Raw genomic sequence first — 19,155 nt, 5'->3', positions numbered from 1 at the left:
CTTTCCCTTTTTTAAATTCACATTCCATATCCAACTTTCCCTTTTTTTTAGTTCCCATTCCAGATCCAACTTTCCTTTTTTTTATTCCCATTCCAAATCCAACTTTCCCTTTTTTATTCCCATTCCAGATCCAACTTTCCCTTTTTTAATTCCCATTCCAGATCCACCTTTCCCTTTTTTTTCAATTCCCATTCCAGATCCTCCTTTCCCTTTTTATTCCCATTCCAGATCCAACTTTCCCTTTTTTATTCGGTTTTCAGATCCAACTTTCCATATTTTTACCATTCTAGATCCAATTTCCTTTTTTTATTCCCATTCCAGATCCAACGTTCCCTTTTTATTCCCATTCCAGATCCAACTTTCCTTTTTTTATTCCCATTCCAGATCCAACTTTCCCTTTTTAATTCCCATTCCAGATCCAACTTTCCCTTTTTAAATTCCCATTCCAGATTCAACTTTCCCTTTTTAATTCCCATTCCATATCCAACTGTCCCTTTTTTAAAATTCCCATTCCAGATCCAACTTTCCTTTTTTTGATTCCCATTCCAGATCCAACTTTCCCTTTTTTCATTACCATTCCAGATCCAACTTTCCATTTTCTAATTCCCATTCCAGATCCAACTTTCCTTTCTAAAATTCCCGTTCCAGATCCAACTTTCCCTTTTTTATTACCATTCCAGATCCAACGTTCCTTTTTTTTTACGATTCCAGATCCAACTTTCCCTTTTTTATTACCATTCCAAATCCAACTTTCCCTTTTTTATTAACATTCCAGGTCTAACTTTCCCTTTTTTTTATTACCATTCCAGTTCCAACTTTCCTTTTTTAAAATTCCCATTCCAGATCCACCTTTCCCTTTTTTTATTCCCATTCCAGATCCAACTTTCCTTTTTTTATTCCCATTCCAGATCCAACTTTCCTTTTTTAAATTCCCATTCCAGATCCAACTTTCCCTTTTTTAATTACCATTCCAGATCCAACTTTCCTTTTTAAATTCCCATTCCAGATCCACCTTTCCCTTTTTTTTATTCCCATTCCAGATCCAACTTTCCTTTTTTTATTCCCATTCCAGATCCAACTTTCCTTTTTTTAATTCCCATTCCAGATCCAACTTTCCCTTTTTATTACCATTCCAGATCCAACTTTGCCTTTTTTATTACCATTCCAGATCTAACTTTGCCTTTTTTATTGCCATTCCAGATCCAACTTTCCTTCTTTTTACCATTCCAGATCCAACTTTGCCTTTTTTATTACCATTCCAGATCCAACTTTCCTTCTTTTTACCATTCCAGATCCAACTTACCTTTTTATTACCATTCCAGATCCAACTTTCCCTTTTTATTTCCATTCCAGATCCAACTTTCCCTTTTTTTAACCATTCCAGATCCAACTTTCCTTTTTTTAAATCCCATTCCAGATCCACCTTTCCCTTTTTTAATTCCCATTCCAGATCCAACTTTCCTTTTTTAAATTCCCATTCCAGATCCACCTTTCCATTTTTTAATTCCCATTCCAGATCCAACTTTCCTTTATAATTCCCATTCCAGATCCAGCTTTCACTTTTTATTACAATTACAGATCCTCCTTTCCCTTTTTATTCCCATTCCAGATCCAACTTTCCCTTTTTTATTCGGTTTTCAGATCCAACTTTCCATTTTTTACAATTCCAGATCCGATTTCCTTTATTTATTCCCATTCCAGATCCAACTTTCCCTTTTTATTCCCATTCCAGATCGAAATTTCCCTTTTTTTTACCATTCCAGAACCAACTTTCCTTTTTTAAAATTACCATTCCGGATCCACCTTTCCCTTTTTTAAATTCACATTCCATATCCAACTTTCCCTTTTTTTTAGTTCCCATTCCAGATCCAACTTTCCTTTTTTTTATTCCCATTCCAAATCCAACTTTCCCTTTTTTATTCCCATTCCAGATCCAACTTTCCCTTTTTTAATTCCCATTCCAGATCCACCTTTCCCTTTTTTTTCAATTCCCATTCCAGATCCTCCTTTCCCTTTTTATTCCCATTCCAGATCCAACTTTCATCTTTACTTTTTAAATTATTAATCCAGATGCGTTCTTTTTTTGAATTACAATTCCAGACCCACCTTTTCTTTTTTATTACCATTTCTGATCCACCTTTCCTATTTTTTTTACACACACTAATACCCTGCCCTGAACTCGAACTCTAACCCCAACCCCAATCTGTGACACGAAACCCTAAACCCTAAATTATGTATTTTCAATAATTGCCTGGCAGCATCGTTAACAGTCGCTTTGTTTTAAAATAGGAATGTTGGCTGAACCAATTGACCGACCGCCCTCAATTACTGCCTGTCGTTGCTTCTCAGCTGTAAAGTTTCCTTTTGATGTAACTTTCTCCTGGCACACACACTCTCGTGATAGCTCTATTCTTTCTGTCGTGCAGCTTCAAGTTTTATCTGTTTATCTCACCCAGTCTTCTTTCTGTTCTCTTTATTCTGCTCTGTGTTTGGTTTTCCCTTCTCCACCAGCCAGAAGTTTTGGTTTGTGTCTCGACTCTTATGATGGTGCTCGCCTCTTAGCAGTCAGTTCACCTGCATCTTCCGATCCCAGCTGTAGCCCTTCAACTGTTTAAACTGCTACATGTTCCTCCTTTTGTGCTTTTCTCTTCATGTTCCGGAACTTGCACATTTCAAATGCCAGCGTTCCAGTTTCAAAAGCCAGGATCCAGGCCTGACTGGCAATAAAGCAGCAATTTTATACCTTCTATATACAACTTCTTGTACATTTAGTCTTTTATACCCATGTCAGGGCCCCCGTTCCCTTTCATACCAGTCTCAGGGCCCCCATTCCCTTTTATACCAGTGTCAGGGCCCCTGTTCCCTTTTATACCAGTGTCAGGGCCCCTTTCCCTTTTATACCAGTGTCAGGGCCCCCGTTCCCTTTTATACCAGTGTCAGGGCCCCTTTCCCTTTTATACCAGTGTCAGGGCCCCCGTTCCCTTTTATACCAGTGTCAGGGCCCCCGTTCCCTTTTATACCAGTGTCAGGGCCCCCGTTCCCTTTTATACCAGTGTCAGGGCCCCCGTTCCCTTTTATACCAGTGTCAGGGCCCCCGTTCCCTTTTATACCAGTGTCAGGGCCCCTTTCCCTTTTATACCAGTGTCAGGGCCCCTTTCCCTTTTATACCAGTGTCAGGGCCCCTTTCCCTTTTATACCAGTGTCAGGGCCCCTTTCCCTTTTTTAGGTGTTCACCGTGGCTGAATGGTAGCACTCTCGCCTCTGAGTCAGAAGGTCGTGGGTTCAAGTCCCACTTCAGAGACTTGAGCACAAAATGTAGGCTGTCACTCAATACTGATGGAGTGTTGCACTGTCGGAGGTGCCATCTTTTGGATGAGTCATTAAACCAAGGCCCCGTCTGCCCTCTCAGGTGGACGTAAAAGATCCCACGGCACTATTTGAAGAAGAACAGAGGAGTTCTCCCCAATGTCCTGACCAATATTTATCCCTCAACCATTGTTGTTTGTGGGACCTTGCTGTGCGCACATTGGCTGCCACATTTCCTACATTACAACAGTTGTGAAAGGTGCGATAGAAATGCAAGTCTTTTTTTATGCCAGTGCCAGGTCCCCTTTCCCTGTTGTACCATGACAGAGCCCAAAGTACTGTTTGCATTGAGGACAGGAGCATACTGTGATGATTTAACCAGTAGGAAGCCAGGCATTGGCAACGTGATGAGAAATTAAAACAATATTTGCATTGAACATTCACCCCAGAAACAAAGCTTCACTTTAGTTGTAGAGAGGCAGGGAGTCTACATTGGTCCAGTCACATGGAGGTAGATGGTGGAATTACTCACTTATCAGGCAAATCAGCAAAGGAACATCGAAGCATGATCGAAATGAAACAACTATCAATTTACAAGACTTTTACACCTCACTTGTGAGACACCTTGAAGCTATGGTCAACTCCTCCACACCCGACAGTGGAAGAATTTAATGGTTTAAGTCAAGTGTGTCCGTGCTTTAGTCTTGGTAAGTTGCAGAGGGAGCCCACTTGTAAAATTTATGCTTGATTTTTCTGGTTGGGCGAAATTTCTGCCCACCATGGAGGTGCCCCCCACCCTCCCTACCGCTGGGGTCTTTAAAAAGGGGAAATGGCTTCCCAGCCTCCACCGGGAAGTTGCGCCAAAATTGGGGCAGGAATTGCCACCTTGGTAGGCAGAAATTCGCCAAGCTGCCGGGAAAATAATCAAATTTTTTTTGGGAAATTTGCCTTCTTCCTTCCGGCCCGAGTGTGGCAATAGTCTGAAGCACGCCCTCGCCACTGGCATGGACCTCTAAACACTGGATACCTGGGCCAATCATCCAGCCCTCTATTGACGCATCATTAGCAGATACGTAGGAGGATGTGTTTCACTCATTTGCCTCTGATTTGCATACACCCGCCCACATGTGGAGATGTGCATTATTGACTGCCAGAAGCTGGAGATTAACTTTGGACCTTTGGTTCCCAAAGCTCTCCACCATTGGGTATTTTCAACGCATCATGTCTTGGTTTGTTATAGACCAATTAATAGAGATTGATTGCTATGATTAGTTAATACCTCAATTATAATACGACTACGGATAGAAGGCAAACCAGGTGGATCTCGGTCTTTCTTCGTCTAACCAATCCTACGTTCCTATGAGAGAAGCCAATGCAACACTTGTGTTCAGGAAGGCCATGAAGATTAAGCGGATAGCTATAGACCAGTTAGTCTAACATCAATTGTGAGTGAAGTCTTAGGGTTGATAACACATTGGTCAGCAGGAGTTTGGAGGCAGCATTTCCTGACCTCTCCGCCCGCTCCACTCACAAAGTAGCATGAGGAGGCTGAAACTCCAGGCTCTTGAATTCCTTTTGCATTGATTTGCCTGTCCCACATACTGCCGGGTCTTGGAGTTCTGATTCAGAATTTATCCACCATTTATGAGGCAGCAGCCCTAAAAATGGTCCTTTCCAAACCTTCAGGCCCATGAAATTCAAGAGTATAAGCGCAAATGGGACTGGGTTGCCATGGATTTGAGGATTGGATGGTTAGGACTGAGGGCCATTGGGGTCGTAGGTTGGTCACTCTGGCATCAATCATCTAAAGTAGTAGGATTGACCTCTGAGGCAGTTACATTTTGCACACACTGTCTGTACGTATGTGTGTGCAGTCTTTGTATTTGGTATAAGCCGCTCCTAGAAGCCTATTGGCTCTTTCTCACCTTCCAGACTTGGGAGTCATGCGTGTCCAATGGCCTCTACGCCCATACCCAAGGAGAGAGCACATTATTCCTCACAGTCATTCTATCAGTTAACCTGCACACTCATAGCTCTTTGAACCAAGTCCAGCACCACCCATCAGTGATTGGTGCAGTGAATGTCCACTGACAAGTGAGCAGCCTAGTGATCAAAGGTCTTTGACATTACCTTGAACTTTCTTGAATTGATTTTTTTAAAGCAAAATTAATTGGGGGCTTCCAAGATGGCTCATTGCTCTAAACTGCACTGTGTGTTGTGACATTGAACCATACAGGTCAGGTAGCTGCTCTGTGCTGAGTCAACGGATGTCAGCCTGGGCGCTAGTTGTAGTGCTATAATTGGTCTCAGTGCCCCCAGGATCGGGAGGGGTGAATTGAGATCCTAGATTGTCTATTGACCCCAGTTGGAAAACTTATGAGTGTTGACATTGGCTGAGGAGTGTGATGCCCTCTGTAGTTGAATAGCCTGTCGGCCCTCATTGTGTAGACTCAGAGGAAAATGGAAAATGGCCACTAAATTTATGGTACAGGAGAAAAGCTCATGGCACCTGTGTGACCATACCTCACCAAGGATTAGCATCATTTAGTCAGAGGAGGTGACAATGCAGGTGGGAATATCTATGTTTAAGCTTCACTAAGCAGCTGAATTGAAAAAAATTACATACAAAAAAATCCCGACTGGTCTGTTTTTTGACATGGAATTTGGAGTTTAACTATGATTGATTGTTGGATTGTGGTATCTGAAGTTGATTTACTCTCCCTTTTACAGATGAGAGTTGAGAATGAGAGACTGAGATCTACTTTGTCTGCAGACCAGAGGACAACGGCCGAATACTTCCAAAAGCAAATCAGTACGCTCAGTTCAAAGGTCAAAGAGCAGAGTGCAATCATCCGGTCTCAGGAAGATCAGGTACACCGCTTTGAATATCTATTCAGCCTTTTTCATTTGTTCTCGGGATCTAAGCTTCGCTGGCAAGGCCACATTAATTGCCCATCCCCAGTTACCCTCAGAAGGTGGTCGTGGACCTTTTCTTTCAGTAATTGTTTGTAGATTTGAGTGGCTTGCGGGACCACTTCAGAGGGTATTAATAGTCAACCGGCCAGTGTGGGACTGGAGTCACATGTAGGTTAGACCAGGTGGGGGTGGTGGGCTCCCTTCCCTGAAGGACAATAGTGAACCACTTGGGTTTCCCCATCTCCCCCTGTCTCCCCATTCCCCCCACCGTCTCCGCATTCCCCTCCGTATCCCCATTCCCTCCCTGTATCCCCATTCTCCCCCCCCCCGTATCCCCATTCTCCCCCCCCCCCCGTATCCACATTCTCCCCCCCCCCGTATCCACATTCTCCCCCCCCCGTATCCCCATTCTTCCCCCCCCGTATCCGCATTCTTCCCCCCCGTATCCGCAATCTTCCCCCCCGTATCCGCATTCTCCCCCCCGTATCCGCATTCTCCCCCCCCCGTATCCCCATTCTCCCCCCCCGTATCCCCATTCCCCCCCCCGTATCCCCATTCTCCCCCCCCGTATCCGCATTCTCCCCCCCGTATCCGCATTCTCCCCCCCCGTATCCGCATTCTCCCCCCCCGTATCCGCATTCTCCCCCCCCCGTAGCCCCATTCTCCCCCCCCGTATCCCCATTCCCCCCCCGTATCCCCATTCTCTCCCACCCGTATCCCCATTCTCTCCCACCCGTATCCCCATTCTCTCCCACCCGTATCCCCATTTTCTCCCCCCCGTATCCCCATTCTCCCCCCCCCCCCGTATCCCCATTCCCCCCCCGTATCCCCATTCTCCCTCCCCGTATCCCCATTCTCCCCCCCGTATCCCCATTCTCTCCCACCCGTATCCCCATTCTCTCCCACCCGTATCCCCATTCTCCCCCCCCCCACCCGTATCCCCATTCTCCCCCCCCCCCCCCACCCGTATCCCCATTCTCCCCGTCACCCCATTCCCCCAATCCCCCCACCCACCCCGGTCTCCCCATTTTCCCCCCCGTCTCCCCATCTCTCTTTCACTCTACCTCCTAACACTGCTGTCATCGCACCCAATTGTAATGTCCCTGACACCACAACCCTGGTGAAGTCTGGTATTTGAGTGCAGGCCAAGGATTGAATGAGGGCCCTTCCTAATTTGTATGAATCAGTAGTGGTGTTCACCGACTCAGCTAACAGGGGAGCGGGGTCTTTATTTCAATGACTGGCTACGGTAGGTGACCCAATTCCTTCTGTGTGCCATTCTGCACGCCTCCCTGTTACATTTTCCATCAATGTTTTGTGGATTGGGAGAATCGGAGAGGAACAGCACAAAGAGGCAACCAACAGATTAACTCGGTAAATTGTCACCATTTTGGATGTAAAATGAGTGACACAAGATGCAGAACTTGGGCTCTGGCCCCTGGCAGCCATTGAACTGAGAGTAAAGCAGCTGATAACTGGATCAAAAGCAAAATACTGCGGACGCTGTAAATCTAAAATAAAAACAGAACATGCTGGAAATAGTCAGCAAGTCAGGCAGCATCTGTGGAGAAAGAAACAGAGTTAACGTTTTCAGGCGATGAAAAAGTAACTCTGTTTCTTTCTCCACAGGTGCTGCCTGACTTGCTGAGTAATTTCAGCATTTTGTGTTTTTATTATAGCTGATAACTGGATCTGTGGTCTGGTTTATCCTGAGACTTGGGCCGATAATCCAGTCTCTGTAGGCAGAGTTAATCCAAGTACTTCTTGGAAATTTTATGTTCCTTTGCATTTCAGAGCCTCCAAGGTCAGAGTAAAGCTCCCTCTACACTGTCGCATCAAACATTCCCAGATTAGGTACAGCATGGGTTAGATACAGAGTAAAGCTCCCTCTACACTGTCGCATCAAACACTCCCAGGGCAGGTACAGGGTTAGATACAGAGTAAAGCTCCCTCTACACTGTCCCATCAAACACTCCCAGGGCAGGTACAGGGTTAGATACAGAGTAAAGCTCCCTCTACACTGTCCCATCAAACACTCCCAGGGCAGGTACAGCATGGGTTAGATACAGAGTAAAGCTCCCTCTACACTGTCCCATCAAACACTCCCAGGGCAGGTACAGGGTTAGATACAGAGTAAAGCTCCCTCTACACTGACCCATCAAACACTCCCAGATTAGGTGCAGCACGGATTAGACACAGGGTAAAGCTCCCTCTACACTATCCCTTCAAACACTCCCAGATTAGGTACAGCATGGATTAGACACAGGGTAAAGCTCCCTCTACACTATCCCTTCAAACACTCCCAGATTAGGTACAGCACGTATTAGACACAGGGTAAAGCTCCCTCTACACTTTCCCGCCAAACGCTCCTAGGGCAGGTACAGCATGGGTTAGATACAGAGTAAAGCCCCCTACCCTGAATTCATGCAGTGGTTGGCTCATTTTGGCAATTCACCTGTCTCTGTAAGCAATTTTGCAAATAGAGATGAGCGTGTAATCTTTATACAAGGAAAGTGATTGTTGGAATCACAAAGAGCAGATTTTACTGGAATAGACTCGATTACTGCTGAAAACAGATTACTCATCCCTAGTAATGATCCTCCTGCATTGTTTAATTGCAGATCAGCAATCTTTCCTCCAGACCAGTTCAAGGTAAGAACTCTTTGTTTCTGTATCTGTCTCTCTATCTATTGCTCGATCTGAGCCTTGAAGTTGTGAGTCCCTGGCCCCCAGTGTGGACTGAGGGAAGGTTAGAGAATTAGGCCCAAAGATTGGGAGTGCCGTGAATTGGGTGTGCTGGCTCCATGCCCGATTCTCCAATATACACTCTTCCCATTGCCCATTAGTTTATATGGCTGCACATGGGCATGTGATCCTCACACTCAGGTTTCCAATGAGCACTGCTACCATATGATGCTGTCTGGCAAAACGCTGAAGAGGAAATTCTACCTCTGTATATGTGTGTATCTTAGAGTGTCTGAATAACCCCTCTCCCCCAGCACCCTGTGTCACTGACTGTATCTCTACTGATGTTAATCCCTCTCCCTCACACTGTCACTCAGTAACCCCTCTCCCCCGGCACCCTGTGTTACTGACTGTATCTCTACTGATGTTAATCCCTCTCCCTCACACTGTCACTCAGTAACCCCTCTCCCCCGGCACCCTGTGTTACTGACTGTATCTCTACTGATGTTAATCCAGCTCCCTCACACTGTCACTCATTAACCCCTCTCCCCCAGCACCCTGTGTTACTGACTGTATCTCTACTGATGATAATCCAGCTCCCTCACACTGTCACTCATTAACCCCTCTCCCCCAGCACCCTGTGTTACTGACTGTATCCCTACTGATGTTCATCCAGCTCCCTCACACTGTCACTCATTAACCCTACCCAGCCAGTGCCCTCTATTACTAACTATCCCTTCAGACAGTATGTTTCAGCTCTTACAGCCATGAGAAGTAGAGACAGTGATAGCGATGGGAACTCACATTGAGAGTAGCTGGATGTTGGAACAGAGGACAGTTTGTTAATTGTTTCCATGAGGTACTACACCACCTAGTGAGCAGTGAGCAATACACGATTTGGAAACAAAACCTCATTAAAGTGCTGGGCTTGAGACAGTGAGTTTTTTAATGAGGAATCTGGTTTTAAGTAATTTTTAACAATTAATTATATTAACTTGTTGATTTTGCCTGACATTGATTGCAGAAGAAATCATATTTTTATTTGGAAATGATAAGGCCTCTAGGTGATACTGGGCTTGATCCTAATTTGAGTCTCACATCATCCAGGGTCCCAGTGCTTATATAGAAACATAGAAAATAGGAGCAGGAGTAGGCCATTTGGCCCTTTGAGCCGCTCCACCATTCAATATGATCATGGCTGATCCTCTATCTCAATACCATATTCCCACTCTCTCCCCATACCCCTTGATGCCTTTTGTGTCTAGAAATCTATCCAACTTCTTCTTAAATATATTCAGTGACTTGGCCTCCACAGCCTCCTTTGGTAGAGAATTCCACAGTTTCACCACCCTCTGAGTGAAGAAATTTCTCCTCATCTCAGCTCTAAATGTCCTACCCCGTATCCTAAATCTGTGACCCCTCGTTCTGGACCCCCCAGCCAGGGGAAACATCCTCCCTGCATCCAGTCTGTCCAGCCCTGTCAGAATTTTATACATTTCAATGAGATCCCCTCTCATTCTTCTAAACTCAAGTGAATACAGGCCGAGTCGACCCAATCTCTCCTCATACGACAGTCCTGCCATCCCAGGAATCAGTCTGGTGAACCTTCGCTGCACTCCCTCTATGGCAAGTATATCCTTTCTTAGATAAGGAGACCAAAACTGCACACAATACTCCAGGTGTGGTCTCACTAAGGCTTTGTATCACTGCAGTAAGACATCCTTGCTCCTGTACTCAAATCCTCTTGCAATGAAGGCCAACATAACATTTGCCTTCCTAACTGCTTGCTGCACCTGCATGTTTGCTTTCAGTGACTGGTGTACAAGGACACCCAGGTCCCTTTGTACATCAACATTCCCCAATCTATCACCATTTAAATAATACTCTGCCTTTCTGCTTTTCCTTCCGAAGTGGATAACTTCACATTTATCCACATTATAATGCATCTGCCATGTATTTGCCCACTCACTCAACTTGTCTAAATCGCCTTGAAGCCTCTTTGCATCTTCCTCACAACTCACAATCCCACCTAGTTTTGTGTTGTCAGCAAACTTGGAAATATTACATTTGGTTCCCTCATCCAAATCATTGATATATATTGTGAATAGCTGGGGCCCAAGCACTGATCCCTGCGGTACCCCACTAGTCACTGCCTGCCATCCTGAAAAGGACCCATTTATTCCTGCTCTCTGTTTCCTGTCTGTTAACCAATTTTCAATCCATGCCAGTATATTACCACCAATCCCATGTGCTTTAATTTTGCACAATAACGTCTTATGAGGGACTTTATCAAAGGCCTTCTGAAAATCCAAATAAATCACATCCACTGGTTCTCCCTTATCTATTCTACCAGTTACATCCTCAAAAAACTCCAGTAAGTTTGTCAAACATGATTTCCCTTTCATAAATCCACGTTGACTTTGTCTAATCCCGTTGATATTTTCTAAGTTATACTGTTATCACATCCTTTATAATAGACTAGCATTTTCCCTACTATTGATGTTAGGCTAACCGATCTGTAGTTCCCTGTTTTCTCTCTTCCTCCTTTTTTAAATAGTGGGGTTACATTTGCCACCCTCCAATCTGCAGGAACTGTTCCATAATCTATAGAATTTTGGAAGATGACAACCAATGCATCCACTATTTCCATGGCTACCTCTTTTAGTACTCTGGGATGCAGATTATCAGGCCCTGGGGATTTATCGGTTTTCAGTCCTATTAATTTCTCCAGCATTTTTTTACGAATACTAATTTCCTTTAATTCCTCCTTCTCACTAGTCCCTCAGTTCCCTAGCATTTCTGGGAAGTTATTTGTGTCCTCTTCCGTGAAGACAGAATCAAAGTATTTGTTTAATTGCTCTGTCATTTCCCTGTTCCCCATTATAAATTCTCCCATTTCTGACTGTAAGGGTCCTACATTTGTCTTCACTAATCTTTTTCTTTTTACATACTTGTAGAAGCTTTTACAGTCTGCTTTTATGTTCTTGCAAGTTTACTCTCATACTTTATTTTCCCCTCTTAATCAATCTCTTGGTCCAGTCTGACTCTTTTGCTCGGAACTTGAAATTTTAAATGTTAATTTGAGTTCATAGCATCATTGTAGTAAGTACAGCACAGGAGGAGGCCATTCAGCCCATCGTGTCTGTGCCGGCTCTTTGAAAGAACTATCCAATTAAGCCCATTCCCCTGCTCTTTCCCCATAGCCCTGTAAATGTTTGCCCTTCAAGTATTTATCCAATTCCCTTTTGAAAGTTACTATTGAATCTGCTTCCACCACCCTTTCAGGCAGTGCATTCCAGATCAAAACAACTCGCTGCCTAAAAAAATGTTTCCTCACGTCGCCTCTGATCGGCGATAAGGTGATTTTGCCGATCACCTTAAACCTGTGTCCTCTGGTTACCAACCCTTTTACCGCTGGAAACAGTTTCTCCTTATTTACTCTATCAAATCTGTTCATGATTTGTAACACCTCTATCAAATCTCCCCTTAACCTTCTCTGTTCTAAGGAGAACAACCCCAGCTTCTCGAGTCTCTCCACATAACTGAAGTCCCTCATCCTTGCACCATTCTAGTAAATCTCTTCTGCACCCTCTCTAAGGCCTTGACATCCGTCCTAAAGTGTGGTGTCCAGAATTGAACACAATATTCCAACTGAGGCCAAACCAGTGATTTATAAATGTTTAGCATAATTTCCTTGCTTTTGTACTCTATGCCTCGAGTAATAAAGCCCAGGATCCCATATGCTTTTTTAACAGCCTTCTCAACTTGTCCTGCCACCTTCAAAGATTTGTGTACATACATCCCCAGGTCCCTCTGTTCCAGCACTCCCTTTAAAATTGTCCCATTTAGTTTATATTGCCTCTCCTCATTCATCATACCAAAATGCATCACTTCATGCTTCTCTGCGTTAAATTTCATCTGCCATGTGTCTGCCCATTTCACCAGCCTGTCCTCCTGAAGTCTGTTACTATCCTCCAGACTTTGTTAAACTTTCAGTTAAAACTTCAAACAGATTAGTTAATTCAGCTTCCAGTTTTTGGTGCGGAACTGTGATGGTTGTCTTTGGTTGCTTCCATCCTCCATAAACTTTGAGCTCATCCAAAACTCTGCTGCCCGTATCCTAACTCGCATCAAGTCCTGTTCACCCATCACCCCTGCGCTCGCTGACCTACATTGGCTCCCGGTCCGGGAACATCTCAATTTAAAAATTCTCATCCTTGTTTTCAAATCCCTCCATGGCTTCACCCCTCCCTATCTCTGTAACCTCTTCCAGCCCTACAACCCTCCGAGATCTCTGCGCTCCTCCAATTCTTGCCTCTTGCGCATCCCCGATTTTAATCGCTCCCCCATTGGTGGACATGCCTTCAGCTGTCTAGACCCTAAGCTTTGGAGTTCCCTCCCTAAACCTCTCCGCCTCTCTACCTCTCTCTCCTCCTTTAAGACACTCCTTAAAACCTACCTCTTTGACCAAGGTTTTGGTCACCTGTCCTAATGTCTCCTTATGTGGCTCGGTGTCAAATTTTGTTTGATAATCACTCCTGTGACACACCTTGGGACGTTTTACTACATTAAAGGGGCTATATAAATGCAAGTTGTTGTTGTGGGATGTGATTCTTCGATTCAATTGGTCCCTAATGATCGCATGATAAAATAATACCACACAGTTGGCATGGATGAGTGACAAAGGAAAAGGGGCATCTGCAGTCCTACATTCAGACACTCCTACAGGCGCTCAACCTCCTAGTTGGGTAGATCGGTTTCTTGTTTATGGTATGTCTTGGGTTTTTCACATGAGTTGGCATGTTGAAGATGAATGGATGTCGACAGGCTAGAGTTGAGTTCAGTGGAGAGTTGCTTTTGCTTCTTGCAGGGCTTTCAGTGTGACATAGACTGTGAGGATGCTGCACCAAACGACCTGTGTAAAATGTCATTTGCTTTCCAGCTGCTGTAAGTCAAGATCTGGAGTCTGAGGAAGATGACGGTAGGTACCAGACAAAATTCACCGAACATTTGGACAACCAAAGCCAATAAACTAAAACAAAACCCTGAGAACCTGCCCTACCCAGGGGGGCTTTTCAAACATCCCTCTCACACTCAGCGGAGAGCGAGAGGTTTGTAGGAGCCATTTTGAACATTTTGCCTGGTGTGGCATTGAGTTTCACACAGATCAGAAGGGTCCTAAACTCCATTTCCAGTCTGACTTAATTGGTCTAATTCAGAGCTATACTTTGTCTCAATTACCCCCGCCCCCCCACCTCCCCACCCCCTGACTGCTGGTCACTGACTCCTGCTGGACAGTGCGTGCGAGTGGCTCGGCTGTGATGCCCCTCCTGATAGAATAGCCGGTCAACACTTACCGGGTTCACAGGAGTCAGTACCTTCAGGAGAGGAGGGGACGTAACTGGCTGGGGGAATGAAAGGACAAACAAAAATTCCTGATTTTTAAATAAAAATAAGGATGCGCATTTCGATCAGAACTAGTTAAACAAAAAAATTGTTGTGTTCTCTCTCCGTCTCTCACTCCCCATTTCACACTGTCTCTCTGTCTATCACTCTGTCTCTCAGGCTTTTTCTATCTCCGTCTCTCGCCCCCTCCGTCTCTCGCGCCCCCTCCGTCTCTCGCGCCCCATTTCACACTGTCTCTCTGTCTATCACTCTCTCGCGCCCTCTCCGTCTATCACTCTCTCGCGCCCCCTCCGTCTCTCGCGCCCCATTTCACACTGTCTCTCCGTCTATCACTATCTCGCGCCCCCTCCGTCTCTCGCGCCCCATTTCACACTGTCTCTCCGTCTATCACTCTCTCGCGCCCCCTCCGTCTCTCGCGCCCCATTTCACACTGTCTCTCTGTCTATCACTCTCTCGCGCCCCCTCCATCTCTCGCGCCCCATTTCACACTGTCTCTCCGTCTATCACTCTCTCGCGCCCCCTCCGTCTCTCGCGCCCCATTTCACACTGTCTCTCTGTCTATCACTCTCTCGCGCCCCCTCCGTCTATCACTCTCTCGCGCCCCCTCCGTCTCTCGCGCCCCATTTCACACTGTCTCTCTGTCTATCACTCTCTCGCGCCCCCTCCGTCTCTCGCGCCCCATTTCACACTGTCTCTCTGTCTATCACTCTCTCGCGCCCCCTCCATCTCTCGCGCCCCATTTCACACTGTCTCTCCGTCTATCACTCTCTCGCGCCCCCTCCGTCTATCACTCTCTCGCGCCCCCTCCGTCTCTTGCGCCCCATTTCACACTGTCTCTCCGTCTATCACTCTCTCTCGCCCCCTCCGTCTCTTGCGCCCCCTCCGTCTCTTGCACCTCATTTCACACTGTCTCTCCGTCTATCACTCTCTCGCGCCCCCTCCGTCTCTCGAGCCCCATTTCACACTGTCTCTCTGTCTATCACTCTCTCGGACCCCCTCCGTCTCTCGCGCCCCATTTCACACTGTCTCTCCGTCTATCACTCTCTCTCGCCCCCTCCATCTCTCGCGCCCCCTCCGTCCCTCGCGCCCCATTTCACACTGTCTCTCTGTCTATCACTCTCTCGCGCCCCATTTCACACTGTCTCTCCGTCTATCACTCTCTCGCGCCCCCTCCGTCCCTCGCGCCCCATTTCACACTGTCTCTCCGTCTATCACTCTCTCGCGCCCCCTCCGTCCCTCGCGCCCCATTTCACACTGTCTCTCTGTCTATCACTCTCTCGCGCCCCCTCCGTCTATCACTCTCTCGCGCCCACTCCGTCCCTCGCGCCCCATTTCACACTGTCTCTCCGTCTATCACTCTCTCTGTCTCTCGTGCCCCCTCCATCTCTCAGTGTCTCTCTGACTGTATTATATCAATAACTACTCCACAGATCTGGAGAATACATTAGACCGGAAGCAGCAGCTTCTAGACGCCCTGAGACAGAATCCAAATTTCATCAAACAGTTTCGCCCAATCCTGGAAGAGACCCTGGAGGAGAAGCTGGAGAGTATGGGCCTAAAAAAGGTACAAGCAGGAACGGGCACCAGTAATGGGACTGGGAGCTGTCCTTAACCTTCGTACAACAAACCATGTGGCCACAGTTACAAAAACCAGCACCATTCCCATTCATTTCCATGAATCCAGGTTAATTAAATAGCAATATTTGAATTTCATTATTTGTGAAGTGGCTGGGATTTCTTATAACTCTCTTCCAGTAAAGTGCACACAGTTGTTTTTGTCTCATATCCCTACCTCTGTCCGGAGGGACAGGACACTGCCTCACGAGGAGGACACACTCCCAGCCTCTTGTGACTATCGGCCTTGGGGACCTCACTAATTTTGGTCCCTATCCCTAGCTCAAGATGCTGAGGCCTAGCTCAACAGGCCAATTATTCACTGTTCAGCCCTCCTCCCCCTTCCCCAAACATCGGGGAAGATTCATGAACAGAAATTGTAAAGTCCATCCTGACCTATCCCATTCTTCACTGCCCCATTTTATTGCACCTGTAATCAAAAAAAAAATCAGCATCTTCCTATTCTTTCTTGTTTCTTCAGCCTCCGATTCGGGGCTTTGCTGCCATCTATAGGAAGGAGGCTGGAGGAGCGAAGGATCATTTCAGCCACTGTCCCTTTAAGAGATGGGTGTCATATGCATTCCCACTGTCAATAAGAGCTGTACTTTTGTTTCCTGTTGCTCTCAGTCTTGTTTGCTGACTGCACACAAAGGAAAAGAATGGGCTCTTCTTGCCATTTTCGGCGTCTTTTTTCCACAATCTTAAGATTCCGCAGCACGTGCTTCCTTCTAAAATGCTACCAGAAAGTCCTGCGCCAATGCCTCTGTTTTTAAGTGCGCCACCCGGCCCGGTGTGGCACAGTTCCCAGGTTTGATCCAAGGCCGCGCCGATCTTAACGTGGGCAGCTCTTGGGGCACTCAGTTGGGTTTGGGAGAGATGGAGTTAAAATGATCAGCCAGGGTTCCTGTTCCTGATCACTATCCAGTGACTCCTGCTGGAAAGTGCGTGCTTTGCGGACCCCAGGGAAGGACGGGATTGGACTTGGCTGTGATGCCACCCCACCGCTGAATAGTGTGCCAACACCTACTGTATTTTAGTTACTCTGAGAAGGTGGTGGTGAGCCGCCTTTTTCTTGAACCGCTGCAGTCCGTGTGGTGAAGGTTCTCCCACAGTGCTGTTAGGAAGGGAGTTTCAGGATTTTGACCCAGCAACGATGAAGGAACGGGGATATATTTCCAAGTCGGGATGGTGTGTGATTTGGAGGGGAACTTGAAGGTGGCGTGTTGTTCCCATGCACCTGCTGCCCTTGTCCTTCTAGGTGGTGAAGGTCATGGTGTTTGGTGTTTGCTGTATGACTGGGCTGTATTCACTCTGTAAACGATGTCCTCCGACTGCACACGCTCATATTCTTATCTGAGTAGAATATATAACTGGGTGTAGTTGCACAGCACCGTATGAACAAGAGGTAATTGCACGTTCCCACACTCCCAGAGGGCATCAGCGCTGTAGCCCTGTCTACGACGCGCACTGTCAACGGGCACAGTAACTCTCCCCCATCCTCCCCGCGCCCCCAGATCCTCCACCCCTTGCCCCCAGACGGGTGAATCAGCGGGATACCGAACTTTAACAGAGGCGTTTTTGATTTTGTTGCAGGGCTCGAAAGGAATCCCCGCCCAGACGCTGAAGGGCCTGAGTTTGACGGTGGGGAAACAGCGCGAGAGCAAGGCCAGGAACTTCCGCGAGTTCACCAGCCTTCGCAAGCGGTTTCTGAATGTCGTGGTCGAAAAGGTCAAACAGAAGCAGCGCAGTGAGGGTTACGCCTCCCCTCCCCCCCGGTCAGGTAAAGGTGCGTGTTAGGGACACGCTTAGGCTGAGCAAGCTGACCCATTCTCACCAATCCTCCCCCATCCCACTTGCTTCTCACCCTGCCCCTCAATCTCTTCTCTGGACAGAGATGTGTCTTGTTCGATGTTCTTCCCTGGTAAGTTAGTCCACATCTCAGTTACCTTCTGGGTGAACACACTCCTCCTCCTCACTCTGAACCTCCTGATTCATAACTCTGGCCCTCCCTCTGATACTAGAAGTGAATAACCTGCCTGGTTCGGCTGTGTCAAGTCCCGTTCACAATCTCGAAAACTTCAGGCAAGCCTTCCCCTTTTTCGCAAGGAAACCAGCGCCGCTTTTCCTTAGTCTTTCCTCAGAACTTAAATTCCTGATATCAGGAATCATCTCACACAAGTGATATCGGTTGCCCAGGCTTCAGGAGGTGCTGCTCATGAGGTGACCACCAGTAGGTGCAAGAGAGCACCCATGGAGATGGGGGCCGTTCCCCACTGCAATCAGGCATCCGCACTGCCCCTTTAATTAATTGTTTTGTTTCGAGAGTTTGCACCCAACTGGTTTCAGACTAAGCAAGAGATTAGAATCATGGAGGGGAGGCAATCGCAGGGGTCAGCCCACAGCCCGCCCTCTGACACGCAGACGGCGTGTGTTTTTTTGAAGTTTGCTCTATCTCACGCAGGGAGAAGGGATCACGGGAGCAAAAACAACAGAGGAAGAGAAGACCGAATGGAATGGGGCAAAGGAGCCTGTCCCACAGGCAAGATTAGTGGCTGATCCATACGGACAAGGCAGGGCCCAGGTTTGATTGCCGATCTGTGCTGATCAGTTAGGCTGAAAGAGCTGGGGCTTTATAAACTAGAAAAGCGTAATGTTCAGGGAGATATAATTGAAGTAAATGATGAAGGGATTAGAGTGCGTCTGTGTGGACAGACTGTCTGAGCTCGATAGGTTAGGGAAAACGAGGGGGTCATTGCCCATAAACTACGCCAGGTTAGAGGTCAGGAGGTTTTACTTCACTCAGAGGGTTATGGACCTTGGAACAAGTTGCTGGCTCGAATGGTGAGTGTGGTTTCGTTGGGACATTTCAGAAGGGAACTGGATGAGTTCTGCGCTGCGGCTAAAGTCACTGCATACAGGAGGGACTTGGGTTTGTACCTCATGGTCACGGTGATCTCCTGGAACTTATGGAGTCAGGGAGGAATATCCCAGTTCTTTTTCCCCCCCCACCCCCGAATTGGCCTTGGGTTTTTAAAATCTGTTTTTATGCCTTTTCTGGGAGTGGGAGTACTAATGGGAGTCACCATGCTTTGTCGGGTTAGGACTGTTTGGGACAGGTTCGATGGGACACGTTCGATGGGCCAGCTGATCTTTTCCTGCCTGTCTTTTTGTACGTCTGTATGTTCGAATTAGCTGAGCTCAGCCTGGACAAAAGTTAGCTTCAAAAGC

General features: G+C 46.8%; 1 protein-coding gene across 4 annotated transcripts in view; it reads left to right on the top strand.

Moving 5' to 3' along the window:
- dzip1l (DAZ interacting zinc finger protein 1-like) overlaps positions 1-19,155 on the top strand; it is a 300,747-nt gene that overhangs the window by 215,008 nt on the left and 66,584 nt on the right. For 3 of the 4 annotated variants that reach the window (XM_067995596.1, XM_067995593.1, XM_067995595.1), the window contains exons 8-12: positions 6,037-6,177; positions 8,844-8,874; positions 13,850-13,888; positions 15,744-15,877; positions 17,521-17,713. In XM_067995596.1, the coding sequence (XP_067851697.1) occupies positions 6,037-6,177; positions 8,844-8,874; positions 13,850-13,888; positions 15,744-15,877; positions 17,521-17,713 (538 nt within the window). The remainder of the gene's footprint in view (positions 1-6,036; positions 6,178-8,843; positions 8,875-13,849; positions 13,889-15,743; positions 15,878-17,520; positions 17,714-19,155) is intronic. The other variant, XM_067995594.1, reaches the window with a different exon arrangement.

Source organism: Heptranchias perlo, chromosome 13 (assembly GCF_035084215.1).
Source record: "Heptranchias perlo isolate sHepPer1 chromosome 13, sHepPer1.hap1, whole genome shotgun sequence".
Lineage (NCBI taxonomy): Eukaryota > Metazoa > Chordata > Chondrichthyes > Hexanchiformes > Hexanchidae > Heptranchias > Heptranchias perlo.
The sequence above is the reverse complement of the archived record's forward strand: the minus strand, read 5'-3'. Positions and strand labels throughout refer to the sequence as shown.